The sequence below is a fragment of the Eulemur rufifrons genome, chromosome 23 (genome assembly GCF_041146395.1).
Source record: "Eulemur rufifrons isolate Redbay chromosome 23, OSU_ERuf_1, whole genome shotgun sequence".
In the NCBI taxonomy this organism is placed as follows: domain Eukaryota; kingdom Metazoa; phylum Chordata; class Mammalia; order Primates; family Lemuridae; genus Eulemur; species Eulemur rufifrons.
Window position 1 is genome coordinate 2,962,300 of NC_091005.1, and position 24,825 is coordinate 2,987,124.

General features: G+C 52.5%; 1 protein-coding gene across 1 annotated transcript in view; it reads right to left on the minus strand.

The window, feature by feature from the left end:
• Window positions 1-4,833: 4,833 nt before the first annotated feature.
• ATP2C2 (ATPase secretory pathway Ca2+ transporting 2) overlaps window positions 4,834-24,825 on the minus strand; it is a 56,655-nt gene continuing 36,663 nt past the window's right edge. Inside the window, exons 13-28 of the mRNA XM_069456729.1 lie at window positions 20,640-20,764; window positions 20,396-20,493; window positions 19,381-19,482; window positions 18,242-18,331; window positions 16,809-16,910; window positions 14,874-15,030; window positions 13,310-13,480; window positions 12,418-12,515; window positions 12,279-12,329; window positions 10,624-10,790; window positions 9,164-9,232; window positions 8,960-9,076; window positions 7,635-7,782; window positions 6,353-6,451; window positions 6,112-6,253; window positions 4,834-5,001 (exon numbers count right to left, since the gene is read on the minus strand). Of these exons, the coding sequence (XP_069312830.1) occupies window positions 4,883-5,001; window positions 6,112-6,253; window positions 6,353-6,451; window positions 7,635-7,782; window positions 8,960-9,076; window positions 9,164-9,232; window positions 10,624-10,790; window positions 12,279-12,329; window positions 12,418-12,515; window positions 13,310-13,480; window positions 14,874-15,030; window positions 16,809-16,910; window positions 18,242-18,331; window positions 19,381-19,482; window positions 20,396-20,493; window positions 20,640-20,764 (1,855 nt within the window). The 3' untranslated portion in view covers window positions 4,834-4,882. The remainder of the gene's footprint in view (window positions 5,002-6,111; window positions 6,254-6,352; window positions 6,452-7,634; window positions 7,783-8,959; window positions 9,077-9,163; window positions 9,233-10,623; window positions 10,791-12,278; window positions 12,330-12,417; window positions 12,516-13,309; window positions 13,481-14,873; window positions 15,031-16,808; window positions 16,911-18,241; window positions 18,332-19,380; window positions 19,483-20,395; window positions 20,494-20,639; window positions 20,765-24,825) is intronic.

The window sequence follows — 24,825 nt, forward strand, 5'->3', positions numbered from 1 at the left end:
AACAGGTTCATTTTTAAAAAGCTGTCTCTGTGCTTTCCTTCTGGTTTTCTGTGCTGTGGGTCTTTTTCTTATTGATTTGCAAAGGGTGCTTTTTTGAGTGAAGCAAAATAGCAGTTGCCATGTATGGTAAATGTTTACAGTTTGTTTGACTTTATCACCTTTTCCTGTACATATATTTTACCATTTATGTCATATTTGCCAGCATTTCTCTGTAAGGCTTCTGGGATTTGCAGTTTGCTTAGGAAGTCCTTCTCTGAGAATTAAAAAAAAAACAAAACAAAACATTTTCCTCTGTGGTTTCCATTTTTACTTCTAAATCTTTGATCCATTCAAAATGTATTTTAAAATACACCTCTATCTTACCCACAAATGAAGTCTCAATAGCTTTTATATTAAATGGTATGTCTTTTTCCCAGTGACGTAAAATGATTTTTTTTCATCAACTGAATTTGTGTGTGAATTTAGGTCTCTTACGCTTTAATATGGGAGCTTTGTGATAAAAAGACGTCAGAGCTATTTCCCTATTACTACTATTTTTTGGGGAATTTTCCTGCGTATGCTTGTCTGCTAATTTTCTCTGAGCCTTGGTAGTATTTTCAAGATAGTTCTGCCAACGCTACTCTCTATTTAATGCTGACATTTGGCTAATGTTGATGCTTCTATCCAAGAACAGGAACCCTGAGTTTGCTAGGTAAGCTTTGTTGTCATTTCTGGTACTGTAAGTGGACTTTTTTCCCTAACTCATGGAAAGTTCTTCATTTTTGTACATAGTTTTGTACCCTGTTACCTTATTGAATTCTTTTGTTTGGTGGTTCTCAACCCTGAGTGTGTGTCAGAATTGCCTCAAAGGAGTCTTCAAACAAATTGTGGGGCTCCACTCCTGTTTCTGACTCAGTCGGTCCAGGGAGGTACCTGGGAATTTACCTTCCTAATAATTCCCAGGAGATGCTGCTGCTGCCGGTGCCAGGACCTCACTGTGATGGAAACCACGCTGTTACCTGTTTTGGGTAGTTATGGATTCTCTTGGGGTTTGTGGCCGTTAGGATTACGTACCTGGAAATAAGGGTAATTTCCCTACTCTTCTAATTTCTGTATCTTTTCCCCCTCTTAATTGTGTCAGCAAATACTTCCAGAACATTGAGTAGTGATACATTCTTTTTATTGCTTTCATGAAAATGCATCTAGTCTTTTGTCACTAAGCACGATGCTGACATTTGCCTTGAGATGTTTCTCATATATATTTTTTCACGTAAAGGAAGGATCCATTTGTATTTATGTGATGAAAACTTTCTATCAGGAGACACTGAATTTTATAAAAAGCATTTTGGGTTTTTAGCACCCGAGGTTTCCTTCCTCAGTTATTAATAAGGAAGATGAAATTAATAGGTTTCCAAATATTGAGCCATCTTTTTATGTTAACTATCATTCTTTCTAATGCATGTGTTTGGTTCGCCCGTGTTCGGTCCTTTTGTAACAATATATGTAAGTGATCTGGTCTGTAGTTTCTTGTTAGATTTTACGTAAATCATGCTTGAGTTTTAAAATTGTGCTAGCCTTACAAAAATAAGTTTAGAACCTTTTTCCAGTTTCCAGAAAATGCAAATGGAAGGAGTTCCTTAAAGTTTAGGTAAAATTCATCTCGTACTTTGTGGTTTGGTGGGCAAGGGTGATGTTAATGCCTGGTAACCGTATCTATTTCTTTGACCATGTGAGTTGTTTTAAATCTCTTCTGGGATTAGAATTGGTCATTTTTATGTCTCTGAGTAAATTTTCTAATTTGTGTTCAAATCAATTTCTGTAAATCGACCAAAGTATTTGAAATCTTTTGTAGCTGTCTCCCCATTTCTTTTGTTTTCCTTTCATTTTCCTAGATTGAGCTCTGCCAACTGTTTTCAAATTAATTTTGCTTTTATATTTCCTCTTACAGTTGTTGTTTAACTTTTTGAGTTCAATTACCAAAAAAAGTGAAAGTCAATAAATACAGAAAGCTATTTTTTTTCTTTGGGCTCTTTTATTTTGTAGTATTATATAGATTCTGATAGGTGCATGTTGATTTTTCTCTTGGGCCCAAGAATTTTAAAATTTTGGTATGCGAGAGCTTCCCCCAGTCCTGTTACTCATTTTTAGTTTTACTGCGTGGTGATTAGAGAAGTCATCTGTGTTTTATCTATTTTTTAGAATCACTTTGAGGTTTCATGTCCTTACATGTGGTAAGCTAGTCTCCTAGTGAATTTCCGATATGCTTTGCCTAAATTGCCCACACTGTTGGCTCTTTCAGTTCAGATGTTGTGTTAGTACCTGGTCTGGCCTACTGGATTTTCAGTGGAGATTCTGCCTTTGTTAAAATCCCTTCTTTGTCTAATTTAATGCTTTTGGCCTTGATTTTTAATCTCGTCTGACATTAATAGTGTCGCCCCTGTTGTACGTATTGTTTTTTGCATTTGCCTGGTATCGTATTGCTCAATTTTTTTTCTTATAAGTGTCATTTTGAAATAAATTTCAAGATTTTAGATTCATAGAAATTGCAAAAAATGGTATAGGAGTTCTTGTGTACCCATCACCCAGCTTCCCCTAGTGAAAACATTTTACAGAGCCATGTAGCACAATTATTAAAACCAGAAAATTGATGTTGTCAGTACAATAGTATTATTTCTTTGTCTCCAGTGAGTTTTGGTAGTTTGTGGTTTTCAAAGAATTAGTTTATTTCATCTAATTTGTTCAATTTACGTGCATAAAGATGTTCATAGTATTCTTTCCTTATTACAATTTCTTGAGGGGTCTGTGGTTGATAGACCTTCTGTCATTCCTGACATTGGAAATTTGTCTCGTTCTTTGCTAAACTTCTAGCAAGACTGATAATTTTATTGATCTTTTTTTGATTGATTTTTCTGTTGATTTTCAGTTTATTGATTTCTGCTCTCTATTTTGGTGCATGTTTCTCTACTGTTAATAGAGTGTTCTATAAATGCAAAACAAGCTAAGTTGCTTAATGTATTTAAGTCTACTATATCCTGATGAAAAGAAAGTCTTCATTTTAGTGTAATCCAATGTATCCATTATACTTTGTTGGCATTTTGTCAAAAGCTTTATTAATATTTTATATGGTATATGTAAGGGGTGAGAATATCTTGGTGTTGTTATTGCAAGTATCAATAAACCCTGGTTCTTTTTATTTTAAGAGACAGGCTCTCGCTCTGTTGCCCAGGCTGGAGTGCAGTGGCATGATCATAGCTCACTGCAGCCTTGAACTCCTGGGCTCAAGCAATCATCCTGCCTCAGATGTGCACTGCCACATCGGGATAATTAAAAAAATTTTTTTTTGGTAGAGATGGGGTCTTGCTATCTTGTCTAGGCTGGTCTCAAATGATCTTCCCACCTTGACCTCCCAAGAGCCTGGCATATTTACTTATTTTTTAATGGGAAGCATATTTCTTGGCCCAGAAGTTTGCCAAAGGATCCTGAGGAGTGGTGCAAGGAGGCGCCCTGTGACAGACGAGTTGTGACTCGTGTCACATATATAAACAGTTGCCACAGGCTGGCAGCTTCTGGTAAGATGCCACCCCTGCTCAAAAGGTTTCTTCTCTACCCACCCCCAGATCTGCTGCTTTTGCAGGATGGTGCATCTGTGCATCGCCTCCTTCAGCCCCGGTGGTCGGGGCAGGCCGCATACAGCAGCGTCCCCCAGGCTGCGAATCCTACCTTGGAGGAGCCGGGAACCTGCCTGGGGGCTGCAAGGGGTCCACTCTGACCTTTTTCATCCTGGCGTGGTCCAGATTTTACCCCCGGGGCTGCCCTTCTCATAGCTACTGGGGCTGGGTTCTGTGGTTACTTTCATCTGTCACTTGGCCGGGCTGTGGTGTGCAGTTATCTGGCCAGACACCAGTCTGGATGGCACTATGAGATACATTTTAGATGTGATTAAGTCAGGAGACTTTCAGTAAAGCAGCTTATCCTTCATGATGCAGGTGGGCCTCATCCCCTCAGCTGGAGGCTTTAAGAGAAGAGACTGAGCTGCGGCGGGAGGGAAGGAAGGAATTCTGCCTGCAGACGGCAGCCTCCGCCCTTCCCGGCAGCCACAGGAGCCCGTCCTTACAGCAAATCTCTCTCCACCCTGTCGGTTCTGTTGCTCGGGCGAGGCCTGACAGTAACTGCATGGAGGCCACGGTTGTGGTCTCATCCCATGGAGGAGGGAGTCCCATTTCTGGTTTCCGCCTGGCTGCAGCAGACGTCTCTGCCATCTTGCTAGTGGAAGAGCAGATATGTTTTAAGGAGCGTCTTGGGGGCAGCGGGGAGCGAAGCTCACCGCAGGCAGGAATATTCCAGTTGCTGGGTCCTGTACTGATATCTCCAAAGCCAGGGACTTCTCTCAGGCCATCCCCAGGGGTTGCTGTTTGCCACACGGTCACCAGCCCATGGCTGTAGGTGTCCAACTGGCCGCTTGTAGGAAAGACTAAATCTGTCACAATAATAAAGACCCAACCCCTCAGTTCCAAGGAAGAAATGGGGCTCCAAGAGGACCACGCTGGGCAGAGAAGTAACCACCCTGCTGGCCGCCTCTGCCAAGGGCCCTATGCAGCAAACTGTGGCACAAAGACGTAGTTAGTTAAAAATCACCGATTTAATAAATAGCGCGATGTCTCTATGCAGGCTGCTCCCTGTGTGTCCCAGAGCTGGCTAGAGGGACCAAGAGGTGGGGGCCGGGGCCCCCAGCCGACCACCCTGAGGTTCCTGTGGGTCTCCAGGAGGGAGAATCAGGTGAGTGACCTAATGCTATCTGTCCCCAGAATCTCCCTCTGGAGAGTGTGCATTGCAGGAGGAGCGGGGGAGGGCCAGAGTCACATAAAAATAGAGTATTTAGGGATAAGCCCCCGAGCGAGGGCCACTATACGTCTTCGAGGTGCGTCTGCGCGGCCTTGGCGCGGGAGTAGTACTTTTCACACAGTTTGAGGAGCTCCGAGACGATGAAGACGGACGAAGCCAGTCCGGTTAGAAACAGCAGATCTGCCAGGAGGGGCAGAGAGAAGGGTCAGAGCCCACCCCCCCCCCTCCCCGGTCCCCCTGACGAGGTCACACACAGGGGTGCCGAGGCTCACACCCAGCAGCTGAGATGCTTCAGCTAGAGCAGGGCCTGCGGGCTTCCCAGACAGACACGGACCCGCTGAACTGTAACAGGGGTGGTGCCCCGTCCCTGGCGGGGTCATCCCAAGTCACTGCTGCTTGCAAACACCCCCAACTGCGGCTTTGGCCTCCCCGGCCCGTCCAACCTGACCCACGTTCTGGGCTTAATTCCTAAAGCCGCCCTCTGCCTCCGCCGTGTCCGACTGTGGGGAGCTGTCTCTGCTCCTGCCGTCTGCGGTCCTTACCGCACGTGTGACAAGCTGACTTTCCTCCCAGAGGATAGAAACGGCTATTAAAGATTTTTGTTTTGCGGAGTTCCCTTTCCCTGCTCCTACAGGGCACTTATCAGTGAGCCACATGGACCTGGTTTTTAGATGACAGGGAACAGCTGACCATGCCAGTCTTACCTGAGGGCTCCCGTGCCCTGTCACTACAGCCCCAGACCTGACGGATTATCCTGAGCCGGGACAGTGCTCTGCCTTGAGGGGTGAGGCTGCCTCGCCAGCCTCCCCATCATCTGTCCCCTGGTGGGGGTGGCCAGCAGCAAGCCTGGGCCAGAAGTGGGGGAGCACCTCCCCTGCACCACTCTCCCGTCACCCCGCTCCTGCTGAACCAGGCTTCGGAGGAAGGCCCCACGCCCCCAGGGGACAGGTGGTGGGGCCCGAGTTTCAGGCCAGGAGAGCCTTCAAGAGCCATGGGCACTAAATCACGTCGCTTTCAGCAAGAGCCAGAGGAGGGGCCGGCTCCCTGGCTTCAGTCCCACTGCTGGCCCCAGGACCAAGGCCAGGATCCCCAGCTGGGGGCAGGTGCCAGGCTGTGCCCAGGCGTCACATGACTCTTCTTCCCCCTGCCAGGACCCTGTAGGGATTAGCCCCTGGGGAAGCTCTGCCTTCCGGCGGATCCTCCCTCCCGCCCGGCAGCACCAGAGCCCAGTGGCCGGGCCGTGCACGATGGCCCTGGCCTGAGCTGACCTGCTCTGGTCCATCCACTCACCCAGCGCTCCCAGGTTCTCTGTCTGGAAGACCCTCTGCAGGGGCGGGATGTAGATCACAGCCAGCTGTCCCAGAAGGGACCCGAGCACCGAGTAGAGGAACATGTGGTTCCTGAGAAAGCCGATCTCAGATATCAGCTTGGTCTGCGGGGAGGAGGAGGGCACACGTTGCAGTCCCCAGGGTCTCGAGGAGCGCGGTACCCCAGGGAGGGTGGGCAGGCGGGGAGGCCGCCCGGGGCTCACCTGAGAGCGGCAGGTCAGAGCGTTGAAGAGATCAAACAACACGAAACAGGTGAACGTCATCGTTGTGGTGCGTGGGGTGCTTGCTTTGTCCTCGGGCATCTGGAACGTGAGTGCACAGGGGCGGTTATGACAAGACGGGTGAGTCCCTGGGATGCGGTTCGTCACCCGCCCTGCCCCCCAGGAGCGGAGGGCCGGGCGGGCCTGTGCGCTGCTCCTGGAATTGGCCACAAGGCTGCTTTCAGCCTGGGGGCGGCAGGCATGACACCTGTAGTGTTTCCCGGCACACGGATCTGCCGCTGCCACGGGGACCCTGACCTTCATCAGGAGTGTCGCCCACCAGACACTACAGCACAGAAAGGTGGCACAGGTATGGCTACGCCACTTCCTCCAGGAGATGACTGTCTCCCAGGGAGGTGGTACCGCTAGTTAATCCCATGTAACAGACTGTCACTTCTTGCAAGGAGGCCCAAAGGATGCCTGACCCCCAAGAAAACTAGGGCCTCTGAGGGATCTGAGACTGGGCTCGAGGCGAGCCCTAGAGTCCCCCCTGGGTGGCACCCAGGAGACCTGAGCCAAGGTCTCAGTCTAGCCAAGATTGCAGGGCACGGGCTGGAACCGAGGGGAGAGGGTCCCCTCTCTGGCCTGGGCCGCAGGCCCCTGCCTCCTGCCTGAGGTTGCAGGTGGGGGTCTGCCGTCTGAGCCTCCTAGAGTGTGCACCTTCCAACAGCACCAGTGCAGCAGGGCCTGGGGCCCTGGGCATCTGCATTTCTCAAGGCTCCCAGGGGTGCTGGTGCCACCCCTGGGGCCATGGGGTTGGACCCAGAAGGCCTGTCTGTCCCCCATAAGCTGTACAAAAGTAGGACCTGCCCCGGCAGGTGAGACTGCAGGGGGAGCCTGAGGGAAAACGGAGCCGCGGTGGCCGGCCAGCGTCCCACCCCTCCACCTGCGCAGGTGCAGGCTGTGGTTTACAAGGGGGACGATCACCTGCCTAACTGCCCGTCTGGGGCCTTGTACGTTTCAGCCCGGAACTCCCTGGACCTGAGGCAAATGGTCAGCTGTGGAACATGAGACCCTGCAGGCTCCCAGTTGTTTCCTGGGGACAATAACAGCAGGAGGGGAGCCCTGTCCCCTGTAGGCAGAAATCTGAATTCCTGTCTGTGCCCGTGAGGCCTCAGGTCCCTTCTACCTCCTCCTGCCTGTCCCCGTCCCCCTGCTCACACTCCGACAGCACCAACTTCCACGTGAGCCCAGTGTCTCGCGCTTGAGTGTTCTCCGGGCTCACCTCCTTCCAGAAGATGAAGAGGGTCCCGCTAATGATGACCGCCGCGGACAGGAGGACCTTCAGGAGGAGGGCGCGACTGAGGATGGTGTCCCGGATGCGCCGCGGCGGCTGCCTGAGGGCATCTTTGTCAACTGGCTCGACCCCCAAGCTGCTCAGGACAAGAGAAACACTTGGAAATAAACCCTGAGTGAGAAAAGGATCCTCAAACCAGATCCTCGTGAGCCTCCCGGGACAGGGTGTCTGCTGTGCCCTCCAGGTGGGCCCTGGTGAGCTGGGCGTCCCGTCCTCCTGGGCTGCCCGTCCCTCCGTAACCTCCAGCCTGTTGGCTCCTTCTGGAAGCTCTAGAGCCTGGGCCACGGGCTGCTGTATTCCACCCCCACCCTCCCTCTGTTCCCTAAACATCAGGGGATGACCCCCCAAGGAGGCTACCCACCCTGTAGCCTTGGAACGACACCCAGTCATCCCTTACACTCAGACAATTTCCATCACCACCAGGGGACCCCCAAGACTCAGGATCCAGGTGCTGCCCTCCGCAGGGCCCATGTCAGCTGGGGGAAGCCCCCCAGCCAGCTCTGGGACAGCAGCGTGGAAGCGAGACCAACGGGGGGGGGGGAGGGGGTCAGGCAGGAGCCAGCGGGGTGAGGCCCCAGCTTGGGGACACCCCTGAGGGTGGTTGTCATACACAGTCCCGCTCCCAGGTGGAGAGCTTGCGGGAGAGGCAACCCTCACATGAGGTGTAGGGAGAAAAATCAGCACAGTCTTTCCCTTGACAGCTGCGGTGACTAAGACAGCAATCACCGTCAGTCAGCGGCATCTGACACGGCACCTCCTCTGTGCTCACGCAGTTACAAATGCCGGTTGCCCGACTCCAAAGCCAGGTCTCTCCCTGCAGTGTCCGGCTCAGCACGCCCCTGTCATCCACTCCTGTGCAGCCGCTGCGGCCAAGCACTTCAGAAGCCAGGGGTACAGGAGGAACAAACCAAAAACCTGCCTCCTTCAAGGTGACAGTCTAAAGGGGAGGCAGATTGTAAGCAGATAAATGGGATATACGTGTATGTGTATATACATATGTCCCTCTTCCCATCCAGGGGAGAATAAAGCAGGGTCAGGGGACCAAGTAGGAGGAGGCTGCTGTCAGAGCAATCAGGGACGACTTCTCGGAGGCAGTGACTATGCAAGTAGCCCAGGGAGGGCGCCCCAGGCAGAAGGGGCAGAAAGCTCCCCTCTCTGCCCTCTACTTGTCCTTCACCCAGTGCGACACGAGTGTTTTCCGGGAACTCCTTGTGGGAAGTGACTGAGTGTTCACCTCTGCAACCCCGCCTCACCTCTGCGCCGGCGGCCCGTCCATGATGATGTTGATCCACAGGATCTGCATGGCGTTGAGGGGGCTGGGCAGGTTGAACACGGTGGACAGAGCGATGAGGCTCAGGGCTGAGATGCTCCTGCGGGCACAGTGGCAGACGCCGGCCGTCAGCGGCTGCCCCCACCGTGGCCCTGAACCACACTGGGAAACGCCAGCCGCTACTTACGTGCTCAGCTGGAACCGCACAAAGTTTTTGATGTTGTAGAAAATGCCCTTGCCTTCCTCCACGGCGTTCCTGCCAGAGAAGAGGGATGGTCACTCCCAGAGACGTCCTGGGGGAGGCACAGCCAGCTCAGCGGCTGCTACACGGAGCAGCAGTGACCCGCCCGGATGGACATTGCATTCCGACCCCGGCCGGGTCCCCATCAGTACGAGATGATGTTGCCCTAACAGATGCCACCAACCACTGGGGACGGGCCCTGAGCCGAGTTAGCCTGTGCAAGGCAGATGCTCAGCGTCTCCAGTTAGACCCCAAGTTCCTCTCGTCCTGAGCCCACAAACCCTGCCCCTTGCCCAGGATCCCTGAAGTGCTTAAGGCATTTCTCTGACTTACCAGGGAAGAGACATAGCAAAACCCATTAAACCCGAACACGAGATCCGGGGGCGGCACAGAGGGAGGGGTCGCCTGCTCGTGTCTTTAGAAAGCGCTTTGCAAAAGTCCTTTTAAGAACTGGGCCTGAGTAGTAGAAAAAACTGTCTAACCCCTACCTCCCAATTTTGCTAAAAAATTTTGCAAAAGAATTAAAACTGTAGAGTTATGACTGTACATTTTTTTTTTTAACTAAAGAGGATGTGTTTTAAGGATTCCTACAGTGAATGCAGTGTGAAGAAAAACCCCTTGTAAAGTGCACAGTCACACCAAGCTTCAGTATTTGTTCATTCAAGATCTCTGATATCAGGCTTAAAAAATTCCCCCCCTCCAGTTACTGTGACTGACTTATGAGTACAATCTCAATCAGAACTAATTAAAATTAGACCCAGAGGAAAATACAGAAAAGTGAAACAGAAGAAAAATAACTTCGTGCAATCCCAGAACCTAGGGATGCCATCAGTGGTTGATGACGTGGAATATTTCCTCTCAGTCTAATCTCTCTCCAGTGCGTGAAATGTGCACAGCAACACGCCAGACCCAACTGAATATCTTCATGTTTACCTTTTCTCTACACTACAGTGCGAATAGTGTCATTTGTATCATTAAAACATTTTTCAAAACATGATATTTATCAGGCATGTAGCACTCCTGGCTCTTGCCCTTGGCTGCTGAGGGTGGTTCTGGGACACACACACACACACCCACCCACCGCCTGGAGACCTGAGCCTGCTCCCCGGAGGGGCTAGTGCTGAAATGCACCCCCAGGCTGCAAATTCGAGTTCTGCTCTAGGTGTCTATAAAATTTCCCTGGGTGCGGCATGAGACCAGCCCCAGGGTTAATCGGCCCTATGACCCTACTTTGGGGATGGTGACACCTGCCACCACCATGAGTCTTGAGATTCAGCAATCTCTGGGGACTCCTCAGGACCCCTTCTCGGCAGGAGCCCCTGTACCACCACGGTGGCAGATCCCAGGGGGAAGCGGGTCACCCCAGGCATCTTTACAACTAAAAATCTGCCTAGAGAGCAGCTTACATGATGGCCGAGAAGTCGTCGTCCACCAGGATCATGTTGGCGGCCTCTTTGCTGACGTCTGTCCCTGTCTGCCCCATGGCGATCCCGATGTCGGCGGACTTCAGGGCGACCGCGTCGTTCACCCCATCCCCAGTCATGGCCACGATTGCCCCCGACTCCTGCAAAGCCTTTGAGAAGAGCAGGCAAGAGAGGCCTGGAGGCTGAGGACCCTCCTAGGTCCCTCCTTCCCTCCTGACGCCCTGCTGCGCACACCCTGTGGCCAGCAGCAGGGAGTCATCGGGAGGACACTGGGGTCAGCTGACCCGAGTCTGAGTCCCAGCTCTACTCGCAGTAGCACAGGACCTGGACACACCCTTGAACTGCTCAACCTCAGTTTCCCCATCTGTAAAGTGGGAACAACAGGCTGAGCGTGGTGGTTCACGCCTGTAATCCTAGCACTCTGGGAGGCTGAGGCGGGAGGATTGCTTGAGGTCAGGAGTTCAAGACCAGCCTGAGCAAAAGCGAGACCCCGTCTCTACTAAAAATAGAAAGAAATTATCTGGACAACTAAAAACATATACATAGAAAAAAAAAAAATTAGCCAGGCATGGTGGCGCTTGCCTGTAGTCCCAGCAACTCGGGAGGCTGAGGCAGGAGGATTGTTTGAGCCCAGGAGTTTGAGGTTGCTGTGAGCTAGGCTGACACCATGGCACTCTAGCCTGGGCGACAGAGTGAGACTCTGACTCAAAAAAAAAAAAAAAAAAAAGGGAGCAAGACACCCAGCTTCACAGGGCTGTTGTGAGGCCCAGACTAAGACGGCGGACGTGACGACACCCAGCACTGTGGAAAAAGGCTCATGGAGGTTGTCCCCTGCTGTTAATAAATAATCGTCAGCAACGCAGCCTCTGAAACCGTGAGGTGCCCAGTAAGGACTCACAGTTTCTTTGAGGCATAACTTGCATATCCTACAGAGGATTCACTCTGTAGAACTGAAGAGCATAACACAAAAGAAAAATCATGACTGCTAAAGAGTTCAAGAGCGAGTTGCCAAAGTACACGTGCAACATCGCCAAGCACATTTTCTGTCTCTTTCACTTTTTTGAAGCACAGTCAGCTCTTTACTGGGCACTCGCTGTGTGCCAAGAGATTCGCAGGCCTGGCTTTGTTCAATCCTCTCACCAACCTTGCAGATTAGCTGGTGTCATTAATAGTGTCCCCGTTTCACAGATGAGGAAACTAAGGCACGGTTAAATGACAAGACTAATGCCAAGGAGCACCCAGCTGACAAGGGGTGGCTTCTGTTTTAAGTTTTTCCTTTATCCAATTCCAGCTCCTTGTTTTCAGTGCGTGTGGCAAACAGTCCCCCAGTTCTCCCCTCTCTCTCCTAATAGGCCGCCCAGCTAGAGATGACACTTCCCAGCATCCCTTGCAGCTAGACCTGGCCACGTGACTGCATCCTGGCCCACGGGCTGTGAGCACAGTGAGCTGCGACTTCCGAGTCCCCGCCCTTCAAAGGGACCTGCCTGCCCCTGCTCAGCCTCCTCCCTGCTGGCCATGAAAAGCAGCCCCTGGAGCAGCTGCCTTGGACCCCGAGAAGGAAGCCACGGCTAAGCCTTATACTGACCACATCTGGGGCCCTGTTACGTGGCACGGGGGGCCTCCCCCACCCCGCGTACCTTTATGATTTTGAGCTTGTGTTTCGGGCTGGTCCTGAAGAACAGAGACACCTGATACAGAGAAGCCACAGAGCTAAGAGTCACGGAAGTCGGAGCTGGAGGCCCACCCGCTTCCCCGGCTGGCCTCTGGGGACTCCACCTTCGAGACGCGGTCAGCCAGCTGGTCCTTCTCCACTCTGTCCACCTCCTCCCCAGACATGGCTTGCAGCTTCCCGTTGCCCAGGCCGATGTTTCTTCCTTTAGGGAAAATCAGTTTTAGGGTTAGAGTTAGTTAGGTTAGGGTTAGGTTAGTTCTGAGGGCCTGAGACCGTGGTCCCCCCACCCTCACTCCAGTCCCTATCATGGCTATGGAGAACAAGAATAAAGCCATGATGATACCATTTACTGAGCACCTACTATGTTCCGTGATCTCAATCCATCCACATTAACTTACGACAAGTGCCTTGCTATCCCCACTTTAAAGACGAGGAAACAGAAGGGACTTCCCCGAGGACACTCAGCGGGTAAGCAGTAATAACGGAACCTGGCATGGTTCTGTCTGATTCCAACACCTATGAACCTTTTCATGGCGCCAGGTTGCCTCAAATGGGGAACAAAAACCAAGATGTGACAACCCCCATAACAATAGTAATTAGAGGAGTTGGCTGAGGGCTGCTGGACATCTGCTGATGAAGAGCCTGAGGGTCAGAGTGGTTCAGTGATTTGCCAAGAATACATAGATAGTGGCAAAAGCCAGACTGAATCTGCACGTGGGGCACGATGCTGCCTGTGGAGATGAGGTGAGATCAGGGATGAACTGAGACTCAGTAGGTCCTCAGTGTACACGAGGACTTTTCCCCTCTTGAAGAACCTGCCAACATTTTGGAAACGGGAACACCTCAGGAGTTGGAACACTGGTCCACAAATCTCAGTCTTTTCTGAGCATGTAGCCAGCGTGAGCACTCCCGACCAGGGTCACCCAGGACTGACCGGTGGCAGTGGCCCCATCGTAAAGGACGTGGAGTCCTCTCTTCCCCGCCCGGCCCGGTTACCTATTGCCAAGGCAGTCTCCAGAGCGTCTCCCGTTATCATTTTCACGGACACTCCCGACGCGGAGAGAACCTGAACCGCGTCCTTCACTCCGGCCCTCGGGGGGTCGATGATGCCGGCGAGACCCAGGAACGTCAGCCGCCCCAGCTCGGGCCCCGAGGCCAGGGCCAGCACTGAGGAGAGACCCCGGCCCCAGCAAGGGTCACGGGGGTCCGGGGGCCGTTCTCAGACCCCAGCCAGCCCCCACCTCGGCCCAGACCCTCCTCTGTCTGCAGGGGTGTGGGTGGCACATTCCCAGACACAAGGGGAGGACAGGCAGCACCCTGGTGGCTCTCAGGCCTGTACAGGTGTCCCCAAATAGAGGGGGCACCGGGACCCGCCTGTGCAGCAGGAAATAAGACTCTTGTCCGCTCGTGTTGTAGGACCCTTCCCCCCGCCCCCGGGCCCCAACAGCGGCCACAGAGAGCCTGTGAGATGCCACAGGAGGCCCATTCCTTGCCCTTCACCGATGCTGTGCCCGCTCCTTTTGTCTAATCTGGCAGACTTGGGGTAGCAGCTGCCAAAGGTTTAGAAAAATCTACCGGAGAGCAACACGGTTGGGAGGACTCTCGCTCGGGCCCAGAGAATCGAACAAGCCTTCCTTTGTCACCTAACTGACACCAAAGGGCGGCTATGCCCAAGAAGCCTCTAGCGGCAGCTCCCTCCGACACAATCATGACACTGTGCTACCTACGCTGGTGCCCGAGTCGAGGACCTGGCTTAGGCCACGTGGCTGGTCCACAGTGGAGCCAGCGCTGGAGCCCAGATCCGCCGGGCTGCAGAGTGTTAGCACCATGCGGGACTCATTCCCGGGGACCTACTGTAGACCTAGCGCCGCACAGACCCCTCTGGGGGGCACTGGGATGTATAAAGCACCCCTGCTTTGGGGGACACACGCCTCACTCGGGAAGAGGTGACAAACGCCAGCGAACCTCGAGGGCCTCGCCCTGTGAGCGCATCAGTAGCTGACAACTGCTGTCCCGACGGGGAGGCCACGGCAGCTGGACCGAACAGGGCAGGCCCAACCTGTCAGCTCCCCCCGAGGGAACACGGCGTTCTGGAGTGTTTTTAAACGCTTTCTCTGAAACTGGACAGGGTGACAAGTGACACCACGGGAAACGTGAGTTCAATGTTCAGCCCGTTACGGAGGCAGTGGCTCCGGTGCGGAAATTGGAAATGGCCAAGGGATGAAACGTGTCCCTGCATTTAAGAGACCGTTGGGTTTTCCGACAGGAGGCAACGAGCAGAAGGGACCTACCGGGACAGGCCATGTTTGGGGCGCCCGTTCGCCTGGCTCGGAAAACTCAGCAAGCGAGGGCCCGCCCCTCCTCAGACACGTGACCACGTCCACACTAGTGGGTGTCATTTACCGGCTGGGACTGGGGGGCTCTTTGTCTTTCATCTGACCGTTAATTCCAAGCTCGCTTCGTTGCTGCCTGACAGCACTTCTGGGGGGGCCTTATCCACTAAGGACCCTGCACCAATGCACCCCAAAGTCAATGTTGTGTGCAAACTTCAGGCACTGACCGCGCAGACCGAGCGAGCCCATCCTCTTCTCCTCCTGCAGGCAGAGCGACCTCTGCTGGGGCGTCAGCGGCAGGGGGATGCCCCCGTTGTTGTACACGGTGCAGTGGCGAATCACCTCTTCGAAGGCCCCCTTCATGAAGTAAACGTCTTCCCGGTCCTTGCAAAAGACAAAGGGAAGAAATCCGCAGTCATTGGCTACCTCGGTTCCTAGTGACCGTCGCAAGGGTACAAAGACGTGCGCGGGGACATTCGCAGTGGAGTTACTGACACTGGGCAAGTGCTGTTCGCTGAGCTAGAGCAGGCAGGTACGTTACATGTCCACGCACAGACCTGGAAAGAACCCGGTGACTTGTGACCAGCCCTGCCCTCATTCTACATTCAGTTCCCTCGTGAATGTCACTCAGAGCACCCTGAATGTTCCATCAGCTGGAGGTGTCCCGGCCGGTGTTGCACACTGGGTGTATGATTCATCGCTAGCACTGAGGCTAGACTGTCACCTCTCCAGGGCAGGCAACTGTCTGTTTTGTTCCCTCCTGCTCTTGGCTCACAATAGGTGATAACGTTCCCTGTATTTTTATTTAGATCTGTCTCGACAAATATGTAGGCTGTAAGCTCCGGGTGGCAGGTCTTGGGTCAGCTGGGTGCAGACCACGTCCCCAGCATCACCACGGCACCTGCCTGGCCACAGTGGGTGCACCGTGAATGCGGCGACTGAGCCTGTGTTAACTGCCGCAGACAGGCATCTAAGACACAACGCTAAGGGGAAATTTTATAGGAAAAAAGTTCAGACGCTACATACAGCATGACCTGTTTTGAAAACTGCCACCCCAGATGTCGCTACACGCACATGTAGAGTCTGGAACATTCTATCCCAGGCTGTAAAGGGAGTTACCTTGGGAGGTGGCGGGTAGGGAGGGACGAGGGGCAAAATGATAAAGCGCTTTCATTTTTCAAGTCATATTTCTAGACTTTTGCAATGAGACTATGTCACCATTGCCTTTGGGGAAAAAAAGACGTGAAGCTATAAAAATTTTTTAAACATTTATAATCCCTTTTAAGCCCTCGAGGTTTACACGTCCGTCTGGGCACCACAAGGCCTGGAACGAGCTGGCTGAGCCGTCCGCGGACCAGAGCCAGAGATGAGCTGTCTGTGTAGACAGACGTGATAGATTCTAGGAGGAGCGGGAGAGAAGAGGAGGGTTGGAGAAAAAGGTAGAAGAGAAAAAGGTAGAAGGTAATTCTTTTTAAAAAATGAATTTGTTTTCAATGAAGAATATCTGAAAAGCCACAGCAAATCTAAAAAGGAAAATAAAAGGGAAAAACCAGCTGTCATCCGGACACCCAGGGGTCGCCATGAATCGTTCGGTGTGATTCCTCTGGTCACTGACACGCTCACACACTCGAGTGCACGGTGCCCCCTTAGGGATGAAGCATGTGTTTCCCCATCACGACGGTGAAATGAGCCGACGTGTGCAAAGAACTCGGCACCGCGATGCGGAGACAGGACTCGAGACTTGGCCGTCGGGGTCGGTGTTGGCAGGACCGACGGCAGGTGCTCAGCGCCGGTTACTCAGCGACTCTATCACAGGCCAGGGAGTCTCACGCTTGCACCTGCCCCAGAACCCCCAGAAAACACAGGCTACTGGACCCCACCCTGGAGTTTCTGACTCGGGAGGTCTGGCGTGGAACCGAGAGGTTGCATTTCCAGTGAATTCCCACGCACACGCTGCTGCCCCAGGGAACCCACTGGGAGAACTGCTGTTTTAAACGAAAAGCTCCGAGGACGGCCCAGGGGAGTCAAAGGTTTACTTGCTGTCAACTGTATCTCTGTGCATTTGGAACCTCGCAGAGGCAGCTGGGAACTTGGAATTCTTCCTGGGGTCTGCGTTTGGCTTTATTTTGGGCGGGGGGCCGCATGGGAAGGGGCTGACTCACCTCATTCTTCGGGCTGCATTTGACCGCCATCCACTTCTGCTCTGAGCTGAATGGAATCTCTTTTTTCCTTACGTATGCATTTTTAATATCACTCAAGTCCATCTAGGATCATAAAATGAGATATTTTTAGTGAGTCATCCGAAGCCAATCTCTATGCAAAGCTCAGTCCGTTTAAATTATTCATTCTTCAAACCATCTCCAGCATTTAGCTCACGCAGAACGACCGCTTATTTTCAAATGTCTCTCCCAGGAAAAAAAAATGTCTTTTCTCATGTCCCAGGGGCAGGAATGATGGTCTTTGCAACTGTTTCTACCTAAAACCCTGCTTGGAAACAGCAACCTGGGGAGTTCCTGCCAAGAGGAATGTTTAGACTTGAAGGCACAGCATTTACCCGCCCAGACAGAAACCACTGAGTCGGTGAGGTGGCCCTGCTGTCCCTGTTGTAGCTTGGGGCCCTTGTCAGTCCTGACTTTTGTTTGTTCTCTGATGGCTTTGGGGCCAGTTGCTCGACAGCTCAGAACCTCAGTTTCCCCAGTTTTAAACCCATGCTCTAACCACTGCTTTCCGTAACCCCCAGGGAGTGCGAAAGGGTTGGGGGTTGAAAGAACGACTCCCTTTATGTACGCAGCGAAGATACGCACACGGCACACAGATACCCGGTACATCTGTGGTCTTAAATTCAATGGGGGCTGGTTGGCAAAAAAAATCTCTAAAAAGTCTCCTTAGGGGGGTGTTATGGGTCGAACTGTGTCTCCCAAAAGATATGCTGAAGTCCTAACCCTGGAACCTGTGACTGTGACCTCATTTAAAAACAGGGTCTTTGCTGATGTCATCGAGTTGAGGTCATTAGGGAGGGCCCTAATCCAGTGTGACCGGATATGAGAACAGGAAGACACCCTGTGAAGACAGACACACGGGGACAGCACCTTGGGACAAAGGCAGGGAGTGGAGTCAGCAGCTGTGAGCCAAGGAATACCAGGGCTTCCCCAACGACCAGGCGATGGGCACAGACTGGTCTAGAACATTCTGCACCGCCACAGAGCTCAGGGTCTAAGGGCCGAGCCCTGGGGTCGGTCGAAGGTGCTGGGAGGAACAGGCCCCCTAGGGTGCTTCGGAGAGAAGGGGAGCTGAGCTGGGGTGCACAGGCGAGTCTTGTTCCTCTGTTTCCCCAACACCTGCGGGGGGCCGGGCCATGGGGGTGCTCAGAGGATTCCTGTGGGATCTCTGGTAGAGGGTTGGAGACCTGCAGAGCTTTCTGAAGCCACAGGGAATCTCAGAGCCCACCCGATGCAGCCCGAGGACACGTGGGGCCACGTTCTCGCATTGGCACTAAGCTTCCCTGATCCGGGAGCTCAGATAGGAGCTTAAACTCTAGCAACTAACCCAGCGGCGAGGGAGAGCATTCCCAGCACAGGCGCCCCCGAGTCCCCACCTTCATTGCCAGGGCGATCAGGGCTCCCTCCGTGGGCTGTCCCATCACGGTGTTCTTCCTGATGACAGCGTTGTTGGCGACACAGCCCGCCTGAAAGAGGGACCGAGTGTCTGTTGTCGGTACCGGGACCCAGCGCCCCGCGGGCTCTGGCTCACTCAGGCTCGACCCGTTTTTAGAGCCTGAGGCTGCGGGGACAACACTGGCTTTTTAAAATAAATCAGCGTCCTGGCTGCTCAGAGGGAGCACGGTGAACATTTCTGACCGTGTGGAACGCTGGCTGCCACAGAGCTGTCACGAGGGAAACCGGCGGGAAGGCGGGTGACTGGTGGTTACGAGTGTGGGGCGATGGGGGGTGACCACGAGTGGGGACGGCGTCTCCATTCGGGGTGACGAAGTGTTCTAGAATTAGACAGTGGTGATGGCACACAACTTTGTTAACGTACTAAAACCGCCGAATCGTATGCTTTACCAGGGCGACTTCTAGGGTCCATGACATATCTCAGTTGAAAACTAAATATATAGAAAAGGCAAAATAGACACCAACAAAGACCGTGAGTGACACTTCCCTCCCTTCCTGCCAGCTGAGCTTGGGTGCTCATGTCACTTGTCTGAGCCTGTTTCTTTTTCTGTTTTTATTGATACGTAACAGTTGTACGTAGTTTTATTTCTTAATCTGCAAAACTGAGACGACGGTGGCTGTGATATTGAAGTAGTGCCATTAAGCAGGGCCCTCTCGGGGGGTCACTGACGGCTGTGGAGGACGAAGGCGCCTGCCACGTGGGGAGGAGACAGGCTCCCGCGAAAGGGCACACAGGGGGGAGAGTAAGAGCATCGATGGTGGCAGCAGGGACGTTTATCACGCGCTCACCTCCCAGCGGTCACTGGGCACCTTCTCTACTCCCGTGTCACTTCTGCGCCCTCCCAGCAGGCAGGGACGAGCACAAAGGCTTCTAGCTCCCCGTTGCCTCCCACGTCACCACTGGTTTCGGGGCCACTTTTCCAACACCGTGACAACCTTACCCCTGGGTGGCCGAGTCATTGCCAAGAACCAGGTGGCCCAGCTGCTGCTTCCTCTTCTGAGAGAGCCCCGGAAGCCGCGTTATAAACACCTGCTGCCACCACGGCGCTTTGACACTCACCTCCACCAACTTCCCCACTGAGACATTGGAAAATTCCTTGATCACTTCCTTTGATGGTAAAAGACACACGGTCCCTTTGCCGTCATACCCGACTCCGCTGACCTGCAGGGCCGAGCAGAAGAAAAGATGTCACTGAGAGTCAGAAATACGCTCCCCTGGGTGGCCCAGTCTCCCCCCTGGGGATCCAGGCCAAGGACGTAACACCAAACACGGACGAGGCCTGAAGGATGAAGATGTCCCTGCGGGACTGTTTACCGATCGGCGCGCCTCACGGCGGACACAGTGCCACGCGCTAGTGAACCGCGGCCAGTTTACTCAATGGGATGTTCTGCAGCCAGCGCAGGTCGTGGTTAAGCGAACTGAGCACTAGCACAGACGGGGTGGGACACGTTTTCTTATAGAGCCAGAGAAGCAAATACTGTAGCCTTTGCAGCCCAGGCAGCCTCTGTCGCAGCTACTCAACTCTGTCATTGCGGCCCGAACACCACCACCGACAACATGTAAACAAATGGGTGTGGCACTATGCCCCAAAACCCTGTATTTTCAAAAATAAGCACTAGCCCATGGCAGTCATTTGCTGACCCCTTGCTCTGCAAAGTTTTGTGAAAAAACATCAGGGTCAACATCTCACATTCAGGGACCTTCCAACTGTGCCACACACACAGGACGGACACTGAGGACAACACTGATGGGTCATCACGGTTACTTGATCGTGGGTGGGAAGAGTGTTTTCCAGCTTGTAAATTTTGCAATATGCATGTTATTAATAAATAATAAAAAATAAGGGGGGCTACCTTAAATCGGTCATGTTGTTTGAAACAAAGTATGAGATGGTTAAAAAGAATCAGTCTTGTTTCTTGCTGCTACTTGTAGCAAGGAGATTGTGCAATAAGCCCAATTTATTTCTTCCTTATTATGTCCTGGACGCCACGCCATGTGCCTGCTGTCCCCGGACAGGGGAGGGTCTAGCCGGGCGCACGTGGTGTCGAGGCTTGTGCGTTCTGTCGGCACTCACCTCCGCGTGAAGCCCATCGGAGGTCACAAGCTGGGTCACTGTCATCTCATTGGCAGTCAGAGTCCCTGTCTTATCGGAACAGAGGACATTGCAGCAACCTGGTTCAATAAGACATCAGTTTACAGAAAAGAGGAGTTGCCACCACAAACGCTCTGGCTTGTGAAATGCCCAGGTTGCGTCACCGCAGCACCCCACCCCGCCTGCGGTCCCACTTGTGAAAATGCCACCAGCGTGGGCCCCTCACCTAAAGTCTCCACGATCGGTAGCTTCTTCACAATGACCCGCTTCTTGGCCATGCGCAGGACACCCAGGACCAGCGTCACCGTGACGACGATGGGCAGACCCTCTGGGATGGCCGCTACAGCCAGACTGGATTGAAAGGTCAAACGGGTCCCTTTAACATGCACTCAAGGACCATCTGAGTCCCCACTGGGGTTGGCAATGCTGTTGGCTAGTGAAGCTTGTCTTTGGTGTCCCCCACGTCCCAGTTCTATTCTCTGTTTTTGATTCCCTGGTGTACCTGCCTCCTCCTTCAGCATCCATTGTCCTGAGTGCTCCCCTGAAAACCCCCGTCTTGGGAAGGGACCTCTCTATCAGCCATCCACACCTTAGTATAAAATAGTCCGTCAGATGTTTTGCCTCTTTAAGAAATTTTGCATTAAATTATTCTCATTTATTAGAGAGAAAGGTCTTTAGGCCCCATGAAAGGAATTTCTAGACTTAGACCCTAAGTAAGAGTAGAATATTTTGCTTCAGAGAGTACTCCCTGGGTCCCTCAAGTTTCCCTTTTCATCAGACTGGTGGTTTAGACACTTCCTCTGAGGAAGCCAGACAAGGAAATTAAAGTCACAGGAAGTAAGTGCCAGAGCTGTGCCTTTGCCTGTTGAGTGATCTGTTTTGGGGTGTCAGCTCACTTCTTCACAGCCCCCTCACTCTCTCTGTACCCCGGGACCTTTCCTCCCTTAGCCAGGGGTGAGTGGATCAGAAGAACGCACGTGCCGCCGCTGAGCCAGAGAGGTTCTCTCTGCCATGTGACTGAGACTGAGGCACATGGAGGCCCCGTGTCGGCAGGGGACAGGACGTTAAGAGGGGACACTTTCTGCCTTGGTTCTGGCTGAGGCCCCACAGCCTAGCGGCTCACCGGTCCCACGTCCCTTTCTCCTGGAAGGTGGAGTGAGCGACGCCGGGCGCCTGCCTGCAGCAGCGTGCGTGGGCACAGATAAAGCATGACGGGCCGCTGGGACCCCCGCTGAGAGCCAGCGACCCCTGTGGAGGCCCGTGGTGGCCACGCAGGGGTTCACATCACCATTCTCTCTGCTTTTGCCTATGCGTGAAATTTTCCTTAAAAGATTTTATAAACAAATATATAAAGAAACCATGACAACCCCAATGTCCATCAGTTGACAAATGGACGGACCAGACGTGGTCTGTCCCTTCAGTGGCACCCTATTCAGCCGCAGCACGGAATGAAGTTCTGGAACACGCTACGACACGCATGCGTGTTGAACACACGCGAGTGAAAGAAGCCAGTCACTAAGGGCCAAGAGTTGTGTGAGCCACTCATGTGAGATGCAGAACAGGGAACTCTGTCGAGACAGGAAGTAGGTCAGGGCTTGCCTAGAGCTGGGGGCAGCTGGGGGACAGAGGAGTGACAGCCAAAGGACACAGCCTTTCTTTGTGAGGTTATGAGAAAATATTCCAAGATCAACTGTGGTGATGGGTGCATGTGTCTGTGGATATACCAGGAACCAGCAAATTGTGTACTTTATATGGGTGAATTATGCGGTATACAAATTATATCTCAATAAAACTCTTTAAGAAAAAAGAAATGTAACCTTGGCTAGTGACCCGGGGAGAGGAAGGGAGAGGTCGGGCAGGTGGGGAGAGCGTGACCAGACCCTCCCCACCAAGCCGTCCACCTGAGGCCACGGAGCAGTGGATGCTGTAAATTACATGAAGTTTCAAGGGTTTTCATCACATGGAAACACTCGCTATAGGTTCTAGAAAGACATTATGTTGGGACTAAAAGAGATGGAACTTCTGATATCCAAGAAGAGCCAGGAAAGTGGTGGGAGAAGGAGCCACCGTCTCTCACCACCCCTGGAGCCCGCCCACGGCAACTGGCAGGGACCCTGCAGAAGCCCTGCAAGATATACGCGGCCCAGGATGCTTGGGAAATAAGTGAGACAGACCAGCGTGAGCGAGGCTGAGTGGTGGCCATCCCATAGCTCAGGCCCCGCCCTAAGCAAACAGCCACCACTGAGCCACCGGGGACAACAGCAGCGCCCAGTGCTGCGAGACCTTCCATGTTTCCCACGAGAAACTGGAAACCCAGTATCTCTTTCATGCAAAGTTCCAATTTTTAAATACTGGCAACAAATTCCAATTTCTTTCTTTTTTTTTTTTTTTGAGACAGAGTCTCACTCTGTTGCCCAGGCTAGAGTGAGTGCCGTGGCATCAGCCTAGCTCACAGCAACCTCAAACTCCTGAGCTCAAGCGATCCTCCTGTCTCAGCCTCCCGAGTAGCTGGGACCACAGGCATGTGCCACCATGCCCGGCTAATTTTTTCTATAGATATTTTTAGCTGTCCATATAATTTCTTTCTATTTTTAGTAGAGATGGGGTCTCGCTCTTGCTCAGGCTGGTCTCGAACTCCTGAGCTCAAACGATCCGCCCACCTCGGCCTCCCAGAGTGCTAGGATTACAGGCGTGAGCCACCGCGCCCGGCCTAATTTCTTTAAAAAGATACAATTCAAACAAAACATATTTTCTGGCTACATCCGGCCCACGGGAGGCCCGTTTTCACCCTGCGATGGGAACACCCGGCGTCCTGCAGGTATTCAATAAATAGCTGCTGAATGAACCAAGCTGAACAAGCGAGTATCTACACGTGTTTAGACCCGCGCCGGCCTAGCGCGTAGTGAGCGCTCCACCTGGGTTGGTTAGTCTCGAAAATCCTGCGAGGCTCTCGCTCCACCAGAATCACACGGCGCTACCGTATTTCATCGAAGCTAAGACGGTTGTTTGTGAAGGACACCACTATTTTATGCACACTGAGAAAGGACAAAAGCACTGCCAATCCATCAGTAACACGCTGCTTCGCCTCCATCGCTTACTAGACGCCGTCTGATCTCAGAGGAGTGAAAACGAACGTGCATCTGAGAATCGAAGAAATACGGTACATGAATGGTGACCTTTCCTCCAGACACAATGGAGCTCTTAGGGACAAGTTATATAAACCAAGATTACAGAATTTGGTCAAGGGGCTGTGCCCAGTTTCTATGGTGACATCCTTCTGTCACCTTCCCTGGTTTTCCGGCCCAGGCTGGCGGGACGGGCTAAGCAAACATTTGCGGAGGGTTACGATGGGGACTTTCCCCTCCGTGTGGCCGGGGAAGGGCAGGTTGCACGTACCTGGATACGTTCATACTAATAAAAAATTAATCCACAAACTAATAAAGATGAGAACAAACCAGGAAAAGCAAGTGCCTGGGATCATCTCGAATGTCACTCAAGGCAGAGGGAATGAGGATGAGGTTTTGAAAAGAACGATCTCTCATTTTATTTATTTTGGAAAATCTTGCTGCCATTTCTACCTTCTGATTTAGTGGTTTCAGGTGACTTCAATCTGCCACTAAACACTGAAAAACTTCACCTTTTCAAAGTGACAAGTGAAAGGAGTGAATTGTCTTTCAAGTGCAAAGTCGCCACGGATCAAGTGGGACGAACGCACTGAAATGTTAGGACAAGGAATTGGAACAGACCAGGAGCACTGGGGGAGCGAGGGAGGGTGAGGACGGAGGAGAAAGCTTTTTTGTTCTTTATCCTGCAAATATTTAATAGTCCTTTTTGGCTCACGGAAATTTTCATGGTTTATAAAATGGGAAGGGAACACGTGGTTATTTTGGGGAGGTTTCAAGCATTCTGGCTGCGACAGCCCTGCGTTCTCATCCTCCTCCCTCCCCGCCGCACTACACCTGCCTCTGCGGGCTCAGCCGCCTTCCCTGGTTCTGCCCTTGCCGGAGCCCGGACCGGGTTGGCGTCGGATCCCACCCTCAGCGCCCCCGGGGGCAGGTTAGAAACGCGAGCGTGGGCTAAGCCCGTTTCCCGCTCTGTACAAGGGAGGCCGGCCTCGCCCCACAGGGCTGTGCAGGGCGGAACTGGATCACACGTTTCCACTTTCCAATCATTCAGAAAGTCATCACTGAATGCTTTTGTGATAGGACGCACACCTGCCCACTTGTTGATTTTTCACCTGCTCCTCAATGAATATACAGTGTGATAAAAAACCATAAGGCATTTGGAATTTTAAAAAGACCTGCCTTTGAATCGATTCTACTACTAACTGCTGGGGAATTGCCCACGTTCCTTTACACACAGGCGAGCTTCACTGGGTACCCTAGACGGGCACACATGATACCGCGTGCCAC